The sequence below is a fragment of the Ambystoma mexicanum genome, chromosome 10 (genome assembly GCF_040938575.1).
Source record: "Ambystoma mexicanum isolate Mex_15411 chromosome 10, UKY_AmexF1_1, whole genome shotgun sequence".
NCBI lineage: Eukaryota > Metazoa > Chordata > Amphibia > Caudata > Ambystomatidae > Ambystoma > Ambystoma mexicanum.
In genome coordinates, this window is record NC_090932.1 from 58,418,440 (window position 1) to 58,438,304 (window position 19,865).

Genomic DNA, 19,865 nt, shown 5'->3' on the forward strand with positions numbered 1-19,865 from the left:
TGCCATTGACTGTCCATCTAATTGTGCACGACAACTGAACAATGATCTTCGTTTGCACCCCGAATGATTACTGAGAGAAGGCTCCAAACGTGGAGGAAAGACCAACAAGCCGAAAAATAAATTGCAAGTGGGCAGGGGGTATAAAATGTCCCAGGCTGTGTCCTCACAGGGGGCCCTACTGTCTGCACATATACAAGGGCTCTTTGATGAAGACCAGGGTCAAAGCAGGGGGTCTATTGTCACTTCCTTGGCCAGCAGATTGCATTCCGGAACACATACTTCTGTATGTTTGCCGCTTTAGCTTTGGTGGCAGAATAACAGTGGTGACAAATATACAAACAAATGGTGCGTTAAGGCCAAGTTAGTCATTTTATAACCATGTGGCGCGATTCTACTCTCGGCTTTCCCCTTTAACCAAATGGGCGTTTGATTTTAGACAAATCACACAATGCCATATGCAGGTATGTCCATCCAGAATTCCTTAAATTGCATATCTTAAACCTACCTGTGAAGTATAACTGAAATGTGATTGGAGGGTACAAGGCCCCAAACCGTTTTAGGGTTGTTCTCAGTAAGTGTTAGAATAGCCACAGAGTAACTCTCCTAAGTGTCCTCACAGAATTTCATGCATAGAAGTACTTAGCTGTGTTTCACTGGTTACATGCTTTTGACCTTCTGGTGCATGTATATATCTGTCTCGTAGTGTGTGAGAATATTTGACATGGGGTTTTACTTGATGTGCATTTTAGTGGTCTAATCATTGTGTTTTTTTTGTAGTTTCCTGTCTAACTTGAGTGGCCATGTTGTAGCCCTAGAACACTTAACAGCCCTCCTGAGATTAAGCCTTGCCGCTCTGCTACCTTGCCTTGATTGGGTTTGGCTAGTCCAGTGGCTCCCTGTTCACCATAATAGTGTGGCCTCCCAAATCCATCTTGAGTTGTGTCTAGGGCTTGAGGATGCAATTGGTTGAAGTCAGTTTATTAAGTTTGTATTGTCGTCTAATGCATTTTCCTTTTTGCAGGTTGCTATTGCAGAATCCTTAAATGCTGCTGGCGTTATTATATACCCGGATCCAACTGACTACACTGATATTGCTGGAAGGGAGACAAATGTACAACTTTTCGGACATGTAAGACTTCTTTACCTTAGTCTTGTTCTATTGAGTTTCATGTACCATCATTGGTCTGGTGCTATTGTTGGGGAAAACTATTTGTTCATACATGTGCATGTTCCTTTGGCTTTAAAAGTGATTTAGTAGTTGAAGTGTTTGGGCACCTTCCTTTTTGCTTTGGATGAAAATACTATTTTAGGGGCTAGTTTTGGCTATGTACCTATCATTGACGTAGTCTTAAACTATGAATGATGGGGGCAGGGGGGGGATTTGTATGGTCACTAATCTAAGTGAATACCGTTTATGCTGGAATAGTCTTCAATATGGGCATATTAAATGTTTCTGCAAACTGATCGGGGATGTAAGGAGTATATGCCAGCCTTAAATACGTGTCTAGTTTGACTGTGTACAGTCTTTCTTCATTGTCTGTTTGTATTTCAGTGCACCTTCACCCTGCCCCCTCTGCTCTTCTTCCCCTCCGCCACAGTCAGCTTTTTGCTATTTATCCCACTAGCTGGCTGCTTCTTGCTGTAGTTGTGTTGGAGCCAAAGATGAATATTCCTGTTACTAGGGCCCAGATAACGCTCGTTTTGGCTTTCAGGGTATTTACTTGATGAGGTCCTGACTGTTGGTAGAATGGTATGATGTGCCATTCAGAAGTGAACTGGGAGCCTGCAGGTAAAGGCTTGGAAACTGTAGGGTACAGCATCTTTCATCCATCCTCGCACTAGGACCTTGGGGGCACTTGCACTGACTGTCTGCTTGCTCCTCCTTTCAAAGCCATAATCTAGCCTGTGGATAAGTGTGCAGGAGCATATGGCTGCAGTTGGCATCTGTGGCCATGTTTTTTTTGTGGTACTTGAAGCTTTGGCGATCAGAGAAAAGGATATGTAACATTGCCCTTGATTTAAGTGCACAGATTGCACAAGCATAATTTGACCATTTCTGCATTGCACTCGTAGCATTCGTTTTGTGTTGTCTGAGCAGGGGCTGCAAGAAGTCTTGGAAACTCTGAAGAAAGACTATACACTAGTCCTTATTCGCTCCCCTGCTGGTAGCCAAAGCTCTTTTGTAGGGTTGCCAGGGCTTGTGGCAGTGCCATAAAATACTTGAAATCCAAGAGGTTAGGCTTGCATACATTATTTGTCTGATGGGTGAGCGGGTGTCTAACTAGTGACATTGCCCTAGGAATCCAGAAGGCTGATTTTGCATGGAGTATATTCAACCATCTGCAAGTTGGGTCGCCTGGATATCTTGCATTTATGGGGTAAATAAAGTGAAGTGACTTAGAGTGCTGAAGCAGGAGTTCTAGAACTGTCAACTCCAGGAATGGCTGCCTGCCTGAGTGAGCTGTGCTCGTGTGCCTGAACTGGACTCTCACTCTGCTATGGCTGACACAAGTACAACTGACTCAACACAACCTCTGACAAGGCAGAAGGGAGCTGGAGAGATGGCCCCTGAAGATGGGGAGGACAAAATACTGGCGCTTCTAACCAGTGACTTTGGATGTTGCTGAAATCAAGGAGAAGGTAACAAAAGCAGAGGAGAGGTATGTGGAGTTGTCCTCAAACATCAGCAGGATTGAAACTCGCATAACTGAGACTGATGACGGAATACTAAAAATGGCGGACGGCTAAAAGACCTGGAGATCAAAAATGAAAAATTGATTTTCAATCCTTGCAGAATTGTGCGCAAACTGAAGGAAGCAGACTGGGCGAAGACGACCGAAACAGCCGCCACTTTAAGAATCACCTCCCATCTGCCAGGTAACACAAGGAAATTAAATGAGCTTCAAAGCTTCTTAAAGAGATTTCCGAAAAAACGGGCACGAAATCTAATCCTAAGAGCGCGGTTAAATCTCTTGCCAACTAATGAAATCCTGCATATAAGAGGTCCATCTGCAACAGCAAATTGTCGTTTTTGCCAAAACAACATGCCTCCAACGCAAGAAACCATTTGTCATCTTCTGACGAGCTGCCCGGCGACATGCACTATAAGAAAGTTAATTTGCGCTCGAATTACATAATGACTTATTGATGGAAGAGCAAACCTGGTGGTGTAGGCTTATTGGGGGTGACAGAACGAGCTGGCAAATAATCACAGCAAAAATATTAGTTCATTGTGAATGATCTATTCAAAGTCAATAACGATGCAACAAGCTGACTATGGCCGAAGCAAAACGAAAAGCCCAGATGATACAAACGAATATTCAGATGTTAAGATAAGGACATTAAATGCAACGTGACAAATATATTGTAAAAAATCTTATTTTGATTAAACAATAATTAAAAATAAAAAATAAAGAAATTGACTTTAAAGGTTTCAGAGCAGGAAAACCTTTCCAGAAGAAGTAATGTCAGAGTTGCTGGCTTACCTGAACATATCGAAAAAGGGAACCCCATGGAATTTACTGATAAAGCTCTGGTTTCTGTAATTAAATTGGACCCAAAAATCAGACTGGACATTGAATGGGCACATAGGAGCCCGGGGCCAAACTCTGCCATTGATCAGAAACCTAGGCACTTGTGGTTTACATTTTTGAGGTTTCCAGTGAAAGAGATGATCTTAGGGAAGGCACAGGAGTTGAATGATATTTCTTGGGGTGGTCACAAAGTGATATTGGAGGGGATTGGGTCCTCCGACGTATTCCATATCTATGACAGGTAATGTCCGCAGCTGCGGACATTACCTTTCATAGATATGGAATACGTCGGAGGACCATCCCATCGAAAGAACGTTACCAGGTAAGAAAGTAACTTGTTCTTTGGAGATTTAAGTAAGGATGTTCTGGACAAGAGGAAGGAGTTTAATGTGGCCAAGTAAAAGGCAAAAGCCAAACACCTTAAATATCATATGATATACCCAGCAGTATTCCGTGTGGTTATGGATGGACGGCTCTTAATTCAGTGATCATAAGAGTGCTGAAGCTTTTCTCAGACCTTGAGAGAGATCAGGAACCCATGGAAGCTACTACAGTCACTTCTCAGAGGACCTTGCCTACTAAGAAGAGATAAATACTTTTACTGGTGGTCTGCTAACTGGATTCTCTTTATTTAATTAACACTTTTTTTTTTCGCTTTTCCTTTTTTTACTTACTTTGGTGAATACCGTTATATTCGTTTAACGTTTCTCGCGGCAAATTCAGTGGCTGCCTCTTCGGTTTGTTTATTTTTGTATGGTGGACCCGGGACAATTTGAAGAAAGGACCTGGTAATGACGTGATCACGTTGCGTTAATAGGAAGTGAGTGCGTATCGTAAAGTAAGGTCGCTGCAGCGGAGAAGGGGCGTTCAGCTTCTCCAGCATTGGATCTTTCATGGATTCACATGCTTAGAATATTCCCCGTCGTAAGACTGGGACCCCTCGGTACACATAGCCTTTTCCTATAGGAAAACTTTCAACACTTTTGTCCTATCTACGTCCTTTTAGGACCCGCCTACGCATGCTCCGTAGGCCGTCCCAGTATAAGAGGCCCGCCCCCGCGGTTCCCATTCAGATTTCAACCGTCTCCAAAGTAGTGGGATCTCCTCGCGTGTCTTACTATTTTGTACAAGGTTGCGTTACTGGAATTTGAGTACAGAAAATGTCCTCCGCGTCAGGAAAAGCACTGTTCCGCCCATGCGCGACGTGCGGCTTGAAAAGTTTACGAGGGGGACGGACATATGGATTGTATATATTGCCTCCACCCTCATCATTCGGCGGATAACTGCGACATATGCAAAGGGTTTTCTCAAAAAACCCTCAAAGACCGCAGTCGACGACTGGTAGCATGGCTGAATGAGGGAGCGGGGGCATACCCCCCTTCGGAGGTAGGCTCCACACAATCGGCGAAAACATCACGCCGCGCTACCTCGTCGGAACCACCGGCGAAGAAATCTCGACCGACGGAAAAAGAGTCGTCTGGAAGCCACTCAACTAGAGACTCCTTGTCAAAGAAATCATCTTCAAAGGAAAGGAAATCCTCCTGGGGCGATCATCCTAGATCGACCAGGAGTCGAGTTAAAGCAAGCCAAGTGTGGAAAAGGCGGGAACGCCAAAACCACCTGCTAAGTCACCGTCGTCGTCGACGGCGGCCCAGTCATCTGCCTCCACCCTGCCACTAACGCAGGTGGCATCCACCGTCCCACCGACGATGGCCTCGTCAACAGGGGTTCTACAGGAGGCCTGGAGGCCTGAAGTTTTTGATCCGACCCCCCCCCGGATACTTTACTACAAGAACAGGCTGTGTTGCTGTCCTCGGAGGACGAGAATGAGAGCATAGCTGGCCCAGCAGACCTAGGGCTACGAGTGGCTGACAAGTCGTCGACGAGGGGATCCGTTATACCGGTATCTGCCCCTCTTCTCAATCCTCAATCTGTTTTGTCGTTGGAAATTCTGTCCACGCTTCAATCGTGGTTAGTCGTTGGACAAGAGACTACCTCAGGCAAACCTGTCGCAGTCACCCGTCGACGAGCCGGGCCCGTCCCGTCAACCGACACACCTACGCATGCCAATCTCAGCACAGGCACAGGAGGAAGGTGAGCTGCCAGATTCGGAGTCTGACAGGGGAGCCATGTCGGATATCATCCCCCTCCAGGGATCCAACCTGGGAGTCAGAGGTGGAGTTGGAAACCTCTAGAAGCCCAGCTCACCTGTCCCCTCCCGACGACATTGCGTCATTCCATTCTATGATGGAGAAGGCATGCGAAGAATTTGGTTTGTCCCAGGAAGAACAGAAAAAGGACTGTTTTTTTTGTTCGACCACATGGGTAAGAGAAGGAGGTCTGTGTTCTCGATACCAATACTAGACCATGTATGAAAGGAGGGGTTGCAGACAATGCGTCACCCGTTTTCAGAGCCGGCAGTGAAAGGACGCCTGGAAAAAAAGTTTAAGGCTCCAGAGTCTACCCCCAAGTGTTTATCCTCCCAACCAACGCCAGACTCGGTGGTGTCGGCGGCAGCGGCGGCGAGGAAGGCGAAGGCCCAGCACAAGTGCACGACTCCTCCGGAGAACGAAGCGAGACGCCAAGATGCCTTTGGCAAAAAAGTGCTATCCGTGGGAGCGACCACAGTAAAGGCCGCAAACTCTCTGGCAATTGTTGCCAGATACGATAGGGAGATGTGGCACAGGCTAGCTCCGTTGCTTGATCATCTTCTGGAAGAGCATATGAAGGCAGCGATGTTACTCGTCCGAGAAGGTGAGGAAGCCTCAAATCACGCAATAAACATCGCGGTGGACCTCGCTGAGTCAGGCTTCAAGCAAGTCAATAATGGGGTCGTATTACGTCAACAGTCATGGCTTAAGTGTACCTACTTCAGGCCAGAAGTACAATACAAAGTTTTAGATATGCCCTTTGAGGGAGACCTTCTTTTCGGTGAGAAGGTGGACGAAGCCCTAAAGGGAATGAAAGAGGACTCGGACACGGCACGTTCATTGGGTGCCCTCCAGAGTGGCAGAAACTACAAATCTTTTCGTCCCTTTAGAGGGGCTTCAGGTAATTCAAGATTCTCTGCATCTGGAGACAGATCCTTTGGCAGATCAGCTTACCCCTCCCAGGGATACAGACGTGCCTCCCAAAAGGCAAACCGTCGCCGGAACTTCCAGACTTCCAGAAAAAGACCATCATATCCGTCGTCGTCGAGAGACAAGCAAAATGAAGATCAGCAGTGACATACAACACACCGTTCTGGGGGAAGAGTTTCAGCATATGTCGACGAATGGGAACGAATAACGACGGATCAGTGGGTGCTGGATACTATAAGAAACGGACACTCTCTACAATTCAAACACAGCCCTCCGCAAATTCCACCTGCGTTCACCGCTCATTCCCATCTGAAAATACTGCAACAAGAGGTAACACTCATGTTAGCAAAGGTCGTGATAGAATTAGTTCCAACATCACAGAGGTCAACGAGTCTACTCAAGATATTTCGTCGTAAAAAAGCCGAATGACAAATGGCGTCCCATTTTAGACTTACGCAATCTCAACAAATCTTTGAAGAGCCTAAAATTCAAGATGCTCACTCTGCAGGAAGTGATCCGCGCCGTTCAAGAGGGGGATTTTCTAGCGTCCCTGGATTTACAGGATGCGTATTTCCATATTCCAATGTGTCGGAAACACAGGAAATTCCTAAGATTTGTAATAGGGCGGACTCGCTACCAATTCACGGTTCTTCCTTTTGGGCTCAAGACCTCCCCCAGGACGTTCACGAAATGCCTGGCTCCAGTAGCGGCCTGGCTAAGGAAGCAAGGCCACCATGTATACCCATACCTCGACGACTGGCTGGTAAGGGGATCCTCTCCAGCGTCGACCAACATAAGTTTACAAGCCACCATGCAGCTTCTACAACAGCTGGGATTCGCCATAAACTTCGAAAAATCCTCTCTGCAGCCATCGAGATCGCTGGTATTCCTGGGGGCACAGTTCGAGACCCAGTTAGGGCTAGTGAAACCTTCTCTCGACAGAACCTCAAGACTCAATCAAGAAGCATGCCGACTACGGCGATACACCAAGATCTCAGTGAGAAAATACGTTTCGGTCCTAGGGGCCATGGCATCCTGCATCCATCTGGTGCAAAACTGTCGCCTATTCATGAGGCCAGTCCAGGAATTCCTCGCGGACCGATGGACGCAGGCTCAAGGATCGTGGTCAGACAAGATAACCATCGACGACGACAAGCTGCTTCGGACCCTTCAGTGGTGGCAGAGTTTCCACAATCTGAACAACGGCGTACCCCTACAGGAGCTGGAGTTTCAGCGAACCATAGTCACGGATGCGTCCCTAACCGGATGGGGAGCTCACATGGGTGCTCTCCAAACGCAGGGTCGCTGGTCTCCAACGGAGTCACTCCTACACATAAACGTGTTAGAACTCAGAGCAGTACGATGGGCCTTGAAGGCATTCCTACCACACATCAAGGGCTCGCGAGTACGAATACTGACCGACAATACAACGGCCATGTTTTATCTGAGGAAACAAGGAGGGACGCGATCAAGAACTCTTTCCATAGAAGCCCAGAAAACATGGCATTGGGCATTAAATCACGAAATTTCCATCGTGGCTTATCACCTTCCAGGAGTGAGGAACTCCCAAGCAGACTCCCTCAGCAGAAGCATGGCCCAAATACACAAGTGGGAAATGGACACAGTTCACCTGATGAAAGTGTTCCAGAAATGGGGTCACCCCCCTCTGGACGCCTTCGCGACCAAAGACAACAAGAAATACGAGCAATTCGCAAGCAGATGGCCTCAAGAGGGTTCCATGGGGGAGACATTCTCCTTCCCATGGACGGACATGTTCCTTTATGCTTTTCCCCCGTTCCCCCTCATACGGAGGACAATTCGGTGGATACGCAGATACAATTGCCGGGTAATTCTAGTGGCACCACACTGGCTGAGGCAACCGTGGTTCTCCGACCTGCTTCACCTGTCGCTGGAACATCCCATAGCGTTTCCGAGAGTCCCGAACCTACTATCCCGGGACAAAGGCACGGTGTGGCATCACGACCCGGACAGCCTGGCTCCTGACTTTTCGGAGTTCGGTGCTTTAAACGTTGCGGAGGATTGCCAAAAAATTCTGCAGGTGGCCCGAGCCCCTTCTACAAATAAATCTTACTCCTATAAGTGGCGGAGGTTCTGTGAATGGTGTCGAGGACAACAAGGCCTACAACCGTTGTTGGTGACGCCGGAACAAGTTCTACCTTACCTGCTCCTCTTGGCGGAGAGGGGGTTATCCTTCACATCGATAAAGGTGCACCTGGCGGCCATCTCAAGGTTCACGAGGAAGAGGCAGTCTCCTCTATTTAGCGACAGACTTGTGAAACTCTTCATGAGGGGTTTATTTCGAATTTTTCCCCCGGTAAAACGTTTCCCACCAACTTGGAGTCTCAACACAGTGTTGGCAGGCTTAATGAAACCGCCTTTTGAGCCTATGGCCACGTCTGACATAAAATTCATATAGTGGAAGCTGGCATTCTTGATTGCTATCACATCAGCTAGGAGAATCTCGGAACTGCAAGCGCTGGTCGTAGACCCGCCATACCTAAGATTCTTTAAGGACAAAGTGGTCCTGGCAACTAATCCTACGTTCGTCCCAAAAGTTCCGACAGTGTAACACAAACACTCGTCCATTGTTCTCCCTACTTTCTTTGCGACACCATCGACAGCAGAAAAAGCTTTTCATACCCTGGACGTTAAGAGGGCTCTAAAATTTTACCTACATCGTACACAGGAACTCGGGTCTACTCGACAACTGTTCATCGCATATGGTCCGTCGACGAGAGGAAAAGCAATCTCTAAACAGGGATTGGCTCGATGGGTCTCATCGACGATTGCGTTTTGTCACTCCAAGGCCGGAAGGCCACTGCAAGGACATCCTAGAGCCCATTCTACAAGATCAATGTCCTCCTCAGCAGCTTTATGGGCAGGAATTCCGCTGACAGACATATGCCAGGCTGCGGCATGGTCAGTGCCCCACACGTTTACCCGCCACTACTGCCTTGCCAGGCAGCATGCGGACGAGGTGCAGATGGGAAGAGCTGTCCTGCGCAATCTGTTTCAGTAAGGTAAGCTCCACGCTGTGGAGAATCTGTTTCTACCTTTTTGATGTGAGTATACTTTATGTGGGTAAGGTTATGAGTTAACTTATTCCTACTGTACATATGCCTTGTGTAGTATGGTGAGGGTATATTACATTACATTCTCACCGCCGTCTCAAGTGTTACTGCTATACAATCTATTCTAAGCATGTGAATCCATGAAAGATCCAATGCTGAAGAAGGGAATAGTTTCTTACCTGTAACTCCATTTCTCCAGCATTGGTATCTTTCATGGATTCACATGCGCCCGCCAAACCTCCCCGGAATGCAATGTATTTGATTGATAAGTTTAAACCTTCCTACTTTGGAGGGGCCGAAATCTGAAGGGGAACCGCGGGGGCAGGCCTCTTATCCTGGGACGGCCTACGGAGCATGCGTAGGCGGGTCATAAAAGGACGTAGATAGGACACAAGTGTCGAAAGTTTTCCTATAGGAAAAGGCTATATATGTGTACCGAGGGGACCTAGTCTGACGGGGAATATTCTAAGCATGTGAATCCATGAAAGATACCAATGCTGGAGAAATGGAGTTACAGGTAAGAAACTATTCCCTTTCCCAGCGTGGCCTTGGCTAACCAATATGGAAGGGCGGGTGCCGGGTGGAGATCGAAGCTGATCAGATCAGTGAGGGTTGTCATAGGGCCCAACTGCAGCCCGTTGGAACTAGGGGTCTGAATTAATAGGAGGATGTCATGTCTGGGGGTGTCATGACTCGTGCCGGGAGGCATTTGCAAGCAAGTGCTGTGTTCACTTGGGGTGATTACACGCTGCAACAGCTGTGTTGGTGGTGCGGCTTGCGCTGCTGCTGCCGGGCGCGCTGCATTAGCTTTAAGGTGCTGGTGTAGTTTTGTGGTGGCGCGGCCCTTGCTCCCTGAAGTGGTGTTGGGGAAATGTCCTTGTCCTTTTTTGGGGGGTAGGCCTTGCGCTAGTCGAGCTGGGAACATTACCTAACATGCATACGATGTTCAGAGGGCTATGTGGAGCACACTAATGTCAGAGGGAGAATGGGTCTTGTGGGATTAAGGTAAACCAATTGTATGTTGATATTTTGCTCCTTATTTCTTCAGTGTGTTCTAGGATTTGAGGCCTGTAAGGGTCCATTCATTGCCTTTAAATTCATGGAATGACTAATTTGAATATGTGATGAGTAGAGCACTGGAAATGTATGATGTTCCAATGGGACACTTCTAAAGATTGGGGAGGGGGTTCAAGCTCATAGCAATTTTAAACTGGGCTTTGATGTCTAGCATTCGGTTGATTGCTCAGGTCGGCTGTTTTGTAACCTAACGTGTGCCTGGCTGATTGCAGAGGTTACCTGACTTTTCTGATGTTTGTTAATCTGCTTAGAATCACATGCTGTGCATAGTCCGACATCCAGTGGTCACTGCAGAGTATTGCATTTTGTTTTTCGTAGTCAAAGGGGAAGTCGACAAGCCGTGGCTGTATCACTATCCCTATAGTGACGTGCGGTGTACCCACAATCCTTCGCGCGTCGAGGTCCCTCATTGTTTTTTTTCCGCCCAGATATTGGTCGCCTTTACGCAGAGCCCCTCGAAGAGACCTTGCAAATTCATTTACTCGACCCTTGGTCGTTCTTTATTAATATCCATCACATAGATCCCTCCCTCGACATAGCTGAGAAGCTGTTTCCTCTGCTGAGCAAGAATTTCGACGGCGGAGACGAGTCAGAGGAGATCCTTCGGCTCTGCCGACCACGTGGCCTGGCCTTGCCGGCCATAACACAGTAGGGAGTGTGGGGTCGTGGGACATTTCTTGTTTCCCTCTGAGAATGCCTTTCCCCTTCCTTTCCCTCGGGGTTATCACAACTAAATATTTCCTCGGCTATGGAGAGGACACACTTTACGTTTTGCCCGCGGTGCAAGGGCAAGTTCACCTGGAAAGACTAGCATAAACGGTGTAACCGTTGCTTGCCCCTCAATCACAAGGAAGACGGTTGCGTGGCTTGTCAGCTTCTTAAGCCTAAAACTTTAAAGGACAGCAAGGTCAAGAGGTGGGCGGCCTACGCCATGCCGAGGTCCGATTCCTCACCCGCCGCGGCCGCCCTAGAAAGTGACGAGGAATGTGATAACCCGACATCCGCTTCGGAAGTCGTACACCCCTCGAAGGAGCGCTCGCGCTCCTAGTCTGTCCCCAGCCCCGACAAGCTCGGCTCATGCCCTGCTTATGGGGATGAACACCCCGGTGACACTGACGTACACAAAAGACACTCATAAACACACAACCCACGGCTCTTAAGACGAAGAAACCATCGGAGACGCAGGTTCCACCGGCGTCGTCCTCAGACCGTAAGGGTCTTAAGCCCCACTCGCAACCGCAAATGCGACCAGCGACTGGGCTTTCCATAGACAAGGGCGCTACCCCAAACATCCAGACGAATCGCTCCGTCCGAGAGCGCCCAACACGCGACGCCCGTAACGGCGAGACCAGAGCCCTCGACAGACAAATGAATCGCCGAGAGCCTGGAAAGGATCGTTTCCACCGATAGCCAGAGGCGGACGCCAAAAGATACGTCGAATACCACTCAGAAGGCTAGAGATATGCCGAAAAGGCCGGAAGGAAGACCGGAACCTCCCCCTTCATCTAGAGGGACTCCTAGCCTGCCGGAAGGCTTTTCAGATGGCGACGGAGACCTTTCTTGGACGTAATGGGAGAGGTCAAAGTGTTTTCAGGTCTGCTATTTACCCACCCCAATCCCCCCCCCCCCCCCCCCCCATCCTGCCCAGACCGCCCAGGAAACCCTGGAGAGACTCCAGTTCTGTATGGAGAAGATGGAGAGGTTTATGGAGACCCAAAACCTACCAGCACCCAAGAGGGCAAGAGAGGGACCTCAGGAGGACCCCAGGGCTAAATTCCCTAGGTTGTTTAATCCCTCCCAAGAGGATGTAAATTTATACGACCTCACTGGTGAGGACCCCCTCTTCCAGGAGGACGAATTTTTAGGCAACAAAGAGAAAACCCAGAGGAGGAGGGTTTTGAAGGGAATACAGATATAGGTGGCGGGGGGCTTTGGTGAAGACCCAGAGGAGGGTACTTCACAGCCCTGGCAGTCCCCATCAGTGTTTTCTGACCCTGATGCCCTAAAACTGTCCCCTCCCAAGGACTCACCCAATAGGAACACGTCACCTATAGACGATCAACCTACATTTAATGCACTATTACGCAAGGCAGCAGCGCATTTCAAAATAGACACTGGGGAGATTTCTCCCGACATTGACTTTGTGGAGAGGGTAATAAAGGAGAAACCCCCTGTCAGCCAAACCATTCCCCTCCTTGCCTCAATGAGATGAATTATCCCTTCACTATCTACCCCGCGTTGGTCAGAGGGGTTAACCCGAGGATAGAAAAACTATTCAGTCCCTCTCCTTCAGACCCGTTGTACGTCAGGGGCCACTCTGTACCAGACTCCCTAGTGGTGACAAATACAAGAAAAAGAGCAGGGGTCCCGCTGTCAACCAGCGAGGCACCACCAGATAAAGAAGGCAAAAAATGGTATGCCCTAGGGAAAAGGATCACAGCCTCTGCTGCTTTTTCCGCAAGGATTGCAAACAACAACTCCTTACTAGCAAGTTACGCAGATGCACAATGGAGCAAGCTACGTAAAGACGTCGAGGAGGTGCCAGAACCCCTACGTACACGGCTTCTGGCCACAATTACTGAAGGGACCCTGGTCAACCAAAGCATCGTGAAAAACACTCTGGATGCTGCAGAAACGGCTGGCCGTTCCCTAGTACAAGGAATACTCCTCAAACGCCATGTCTGGCTGCGTAATTCGGGGTTTAAACCTGAAACGCAAGCATCGCTAATCAACAAGCCTATAGAAGATGCCAACCTCTTTGGGAAAGCGGTTGATGAGGCACTAGAAATGGCAAAGAAAGAGTTTGACACCATCAAAACCCTAGACCAGATTTCTAGGCCTCCTAACAGACGTGGCTACGGCAATAGGTGCTTTTTTCGAGGCCAACGCCAGCAGCAAAATCAGCAGCAGTACTCTGCAAACAACTGGTCCTCTAACCAAGGTAACAGTGGACAATACAAACGGAGGGGACAATGCCGTGGCAAAGGGAGAGGTCGGGGTTCCACCCCCAGAGGCTTCCAAGCCACCAACACTAAATGACTCGAAGATTCGGGTCCCCTCCCATGCAGCGCCGGTCGGGGGCAGATTAACATCCTTTCTTCCAGCATGGGAGGGAATAACATCAGACCGCTGGGTACTATAACCATAGCCCACGGCTACTGTATAGAATTCAACAACTCCCCAACATACAGACCCCCAAGGGGACGACGCATGACACTAGAACACCTCGCCATCCTTCTGCAAGAAGTGGACCAGCTACTGGAAAAAGGGGCCATAGAGGTTGTGCCTCTATCTCAGGTAACGGAAGGTATTTATTCAGTGTACTTCCTTGTACCCAAAAAGGACTTGACCATGCGCCCTGTACTTGATCTGCGCCCAGCGAACAAATTTGTCAAACCTCGTTTCGTATGGTGACCTTACAGGAAGTGATTGATCCCCCTGCTATCACAAGGAGATTACATGACAACACTGGACATGAAAGATGCATACTTTCATATTTTAATGTTGCCAGCGCACAGGAAATACCTCAGGTTCATGATAGAGGGCAAACACTACCAGTTCAGAGTGCTACCCTTCGGCATAGCATCAGCAGCGAGAGTATTCACGAAGGTACTGGCAGTGGCAGTGGGCCACCTGCGCAGGTTGTCATCCCAGTATACCCTTACCTCGACGATTGGCTCATAACAGGGGATTCTTACGAAACATGCTTCTCAAATACCCAAAAGACTGTAGACCTTTTGTTCCAACTGGGCTTCTCCATCAACGAGAAAGTCTAGCTTAGACACCAGCCAAATCAAACAATTCCTAGGGGCTCTAATTCGAACAAAGGACAGCCTCGTCGTCCCCTCCAACGAGAGGGTACAAAACATGCTGTTTCAGATCCCTCAATATGTGGCAGGTCGAGAGGTGATGGTACCCACAGCAATGCGCTTGCTAGGAATGATGGCGTCATGTATTTATTTGGTTCCTCACACGCGCCTGCGCATGCGCCCAATGCAAGAGTGGCTCAACAGCCAGTGGTGTCAGGCCAGCGGACAATGGGACGATCTAGTGGTGGTCTTGCAGGCCTTGGTTCTCTCGCTACGGTGGTGGTCGAAGGAAAACCTTGTAATAGGGAAACCATTTGCCACCCCCGCAGTGGAAGCCACTCTAACCACAGACGCATCCCTCACAGGATGGGGGGGCTCACCTATCCCATCGGACTGCTCACGGAGTGTGGACTCCGAGCGTAGCATCCAAGCACATAAACTTACTGGAACTACTGGCAGTGTTCAAGGCACTAAAGGCCTTTCAGGCACACCTACAGGGGAAGACAGTGATGGTCCTCACGGACAGCACCACAACCATGTACTACCTCAAGCAAGGGGGCACTCGCTCTCCAGGACTGTCCAAGCTGTCCCAGAACATTTGGAAGTGGGCTCTCAAACACATGTTTCTGTTACATGTACCAGAGGAACTCAATCTGCTAGCAGAGGAACTCAGCAGAGACTTCCCTCTGCCCTCAGAGTACGAATGGCGGTTACACGAAGACATCGTCTTCGACATTTTCACACAATGGGGATTCCCAGAAATAGACCTGTTCACAACCCTGGAGAACTCTCAATGCCAAGATTACGCCTCCAGGTACCCCCAGAACCAATCCAAGGGGAACGGTCTATCGATTCCATGGTTGGGGAAATTTGTTTACGCTTTTCCCCCCGACTCCCCTTCTCAACAAGATTGTGCACAAGATGCACCAGGAATAAGTTACCATGATATTAGTGGGCCCGGCAGCCATGCTTCGCTCACCTGATGGAGATGTCTATCTCCTCCGGTGAAACGCCCCTGCCCGTACAACATGCTGTCGCAGGACAAGGGCAGGACACTGCATCCATGCCCTCAGACCATGAACTTAGCAGCCTGGCTCCTGAGATCATAGAATTTGGACATTTACAACTCCCACAGAGATGCATGGACATCCTCAGGGAGGCTAGAAAGCCTAACACTCGAGCAAATGGAAGAGATTTGTCATCTGGTGTAGAAGAAGAAACATCAACCCTGTTGACTGCTCTCCCACACATTGTTCTGTACCTGACCCATTTACTGGACTCGGGTCTAGTATTCAATTCTATTAAAGTCCGCCTAGCGGCACTTTCTGCATACACCACTTCCCAACTTGGTGTCATGGTGGAAAGTCCCAGTTATTAAAGCTTTCATGGAGGGGGTAAAGAGAATACACCCTCCGATAGCAAACCCAGCTCCCGGCTGGGACCTAAATGTGGTACTTACCAGGCTCATGGGCTCACCCTTTGAACCCATGCACAAGGCAACTCTTAAAGACCTCACTCTTAAGACTGCCTTCGTAATAGCTATCACCTCCATTAGTAGAGTAAGTGAACTACAGGCTCTTTCTGTTCTAGACCCCTTTGTAACGGTTCACAAAGATAAGGTGGTTCTACGCACACACCCAAGGTTTGCACCGAAATTCATCTCGAAAATTCCATGTCAACCAGTCAATAGAACTACCAACGTTCTTTCAAAACCCTTCAAATTTGGGAGAAAAAAGCCTGCATACATTTGATGTGCGCAGAGCTGTCATGTTTTATATGGAAAGAACTAGACCACTAAGAAAGACTAATCAGTTCTTTGTCTCGGTGGCAGCAGGAAGACAGGGAGATGCAGTCTCAAAGTCCACTATATCTAGATGGATTGTTCAATGCATCACTCGCTGTTTCTCTCTTGCTAAGAGAGAACTACCCTTCAAGCCAAGAGGACACTCCTCGAGGCACTGGGGCATCCATAGCATTCATTGCAAATGTTCCCCTTGAGTCCATTTGCAAAGCGGCAACCTGGAGTTCTGTACACACCTTTACAAAACATTACTGTCTAGATGCCCACTCTAGATCTGATTCCCAGGTGGGACAAGCAGTATTAAGACATCTTTTCTCTACTGTTCCTTCTTACAACCCACCTCCAACTCTGGGTACTGCTCGCTAGTCTATGCACAGCATGTGATTCTAAGCAGATTAACAAGCATCAGAAGACAATGCATTACTTACAACCATCAGAAATGCTTTTATGGTATCTGCTTAGATTCACATGCGCCCACCCTTCCTCCCGGCTCGGATGGAAGGAACATAGAAATATTTTTATATATATCTCTTTTCTGTACTCGCTCATGTCTAGATGGCTTCCTCAGGGCAGAAAAAATAGAGGGACCTCGACGCGTGAGGGATTGTGGGTACACCACACGTCACTATAGGAATAGTGTTAGACACACCTTGTCGGCGTCCCCTTTTCGACTACGAAAAACAAAATGCAATACTCTGCAGTGACCACTGGATGTCGGACTATGCACAGCATGTGAATCTAAGCAGATGCAACCATCAAATGCTTTTACGGTAAGTAATGCATTGTCATATTGGGCATCATCCTACGTGCTGTTATATAGTGACAAGCAACATTCACCTGAACTTGTTTAGCCAGAGTGATTGCAATAGAACGTGTCTCTAACGCCATTGTTGACACCAGGGAAGCGGCATCATAGTTCGAGATACTGCATGATTTGGCAAATGTGGGGGTGCTAAAACTGCTTAAACTTGCCATTTCTGACCTCTAAGACCTTTAAGTTGCATTAGTTGAATTGCTAGATGGGCACTGTTTCTAAATAAAGCGTTAATGTTGGGGGCCTGTGCCCAATTGCTGAGATTGCCAACAAAACGTGCTGTATTAACTCAAAGGTTGAGTTCCTTGAATTGAGAGATGACTACATAAGTGAAGTATGAAATTGCCTCAACATTAAAAAATAGGTATTATAGGTTAGAGGGAATTTGAGGAGGAATGTTAACGGGATGGAGTGAGGGTATGTGCTGTATAATGTAAGATTAAGGTTTGAGGCACGGGATTTGGAGGTATTATATTTCAGAACAGTGGTAGTGTATATATTAGGAATCAGAATCGCACTGAGGGTACAGTGCGTAATAGTGAAATTATATTGGATGTGTTTTTTGTGTAAGGTTGTGGGTCTGTCGGTTGTGTTTTGATGTAACGCCTGAATCTCTGCTAAATCAGGGAAATGTGGTTTATCGAAAACATCTCATCTTTCACTTACCCCCAAAACTAGCCATTGAGGGTACTGATCTCAAATTAATTATAGTATGAAGCTTGCAAATATCACACCAGATATTGTGTCCTTCATGGAATTGGTGACATGATGATGAAAGGGAAATGCATACAACTGATCAGGCATCTGGATGAATGAGGTGACTTCTTGCTCGTGGAATGTCGAGGACTGAATAGTCCCAGGAAAAGGAAGTAAGTATTGGCAAGGCTAAAGAGGGAAAGGGCGGATGTTCTCCTTCTACAGGAGACTCATTTAACGGACGTATCACAAAGCCTCATGAATAATGCTCTGTATAGCAAGGCATTGCTAAATTGTTGTTCCTCTAAGGCAAGAGGCGTGGGTGTGCTTATTCGTAGAGGGTTACACTTGAGTATAGAAAAGGTAGTTGTGGATGGTGAAGGGAGAATAATTTTGGTTGATGTAAAGTATGAAGATAGTGTGATTACTATAGGATCTATATATGGACCATGTGCTGCTGGAAATGACTTTTTTGCAAGAATAAGATCTTTGTTGTGAGACAATAATGGGAATACATAATTTTAGGAGGAGATTTCAATTGTGTCCTGGATTGTAGGTTGGACCGCTCTGCGCAGTTCTGTTACACAGTGGAAAGTGCTAGCAAATAATTTGCGGAACATCTGCATGGGTTCGATCTGGTGGCTGCATATAGAGTTCTACATCCGGGTGAGAAAGAATACTTTCTTCTCCCCGGTCCACAACACGTATTCCAGAATTGACTATTTCCTGACTGCTGAAAGAATTGTTGACAGAATAATTAGGACTAAAGTAATGGAAAGGGGTATTTCAGATCATTCTGATAATGCTTATATTGGGGTTTGGGGGGAGTGCGGCCTACAATGTCAAGGTGGCGGAGGACGTACTTATCTCATTGAAGTCATTTATAAAAACATTTTCCAACAAATATTGGAACTGCTTCTGAGATGGTAGTCTGTGACTGTTTCAAGGTAGTAATTGGGGGAGAAATGAACATCACAGCCCGCACTAGGAAAACTGGTATGGATGAGCTGAAGCGACTAGAAAATACATTGGATAAGTGGCAGAAAAAATATCAAATAACTAGGAGCAGTGCTGACAAAGTGGAGATGAATAGGGTGTGAGATTCTTTGAAAAACGAAATGGGCATACAGAGTTTTTTTTTTTTTTTTTTTTAATGGAACAGAAATTTTGAGAACAGGGAGATGAGAGTGGGAGGTTGCTGGCAAATAAATAAATTGAAAGGCTTATTTGATAATTCCTATGTACGGAAGATAGTGACTGAAGAGGGAACATTTAAAGTTAAAAAGGGGGAGATAAGTGAATGTTAAAGGAAATATTATGCATCCCTGTATGACACCCGAAGACTTGGGCAAGTTTTTTGGGAAGATCAATTTGCCGACGCGATCTGATCAAGTAAACGCTATTGATCAACCCATAGGGGAGGAGGAGATGCTAGGAGCAATAGTCCAGCTTAACACGTGTAAGTCTCTGGCACTTGACAGACTACCAGTAGAATTCTATAAAGTTTTAGGCCCTAGACTGAGCCCATTCTATGTCATCTATATAATACTTTCATGTCTGAGGGGGCCATTTGTCCATCAATGCGAGAGGCGTGCATTACTGTAATCCCCAAACCAGGAAGGGACCACAAGCGATGCGAAAATTATAGGCTGATATCCTTATTAAATGTGGACTTAAAAATATTCACCAAGATATTTACTAATCGCTTGGACCAGTGTATTGGTAATTTTAATTGGGCAGTCCCAAGTTGGGTTTATGAAGGGGAGGTATGGCTATGACTACATCAGGACGCTCGTGGATGTAATGGGACTCCCAAAGGATGAAATTAAGAACATATTAATCTTCATGATGCAGAAAAAGTCTTTGAAAAGGTTAACTAGGTTTTTCTAGACTATATGCTTTGGAAAATGGGGTTTGGTGAAACTTTAAAGAAAGTTATTTAATCTCTGAACTCCTCCATTTG

The 19,865-nt window shown here is 47.3% G+C and overlaps 1 protein-coding gene across 3 annotated transcripts in view; it reads left to right on the forward strand.

Annotated features, from left to right (window-relative positions):
• TFRC (transferrin receptor) overlaps window positions 1-19,865 on the forward strand; it is an 858,836-nt gene that overhangs the window by 329,675 nt on the left and 509,296 nt on the right. For all 3 annotated transcript variants that reach the window (XM_069617499.1, XM_069617501.1, XM_069617500.1), the window contains exon 8: window positions 1,022-1,129. In XM_069617499.1, the coding sequence (XP_069473600.1) occupies window positions 1,022-1,129 (108 nt within the window). The remainder of the gene's footprint in view (window positions 1-1,021; window positions 1,130-19,865) is intronic.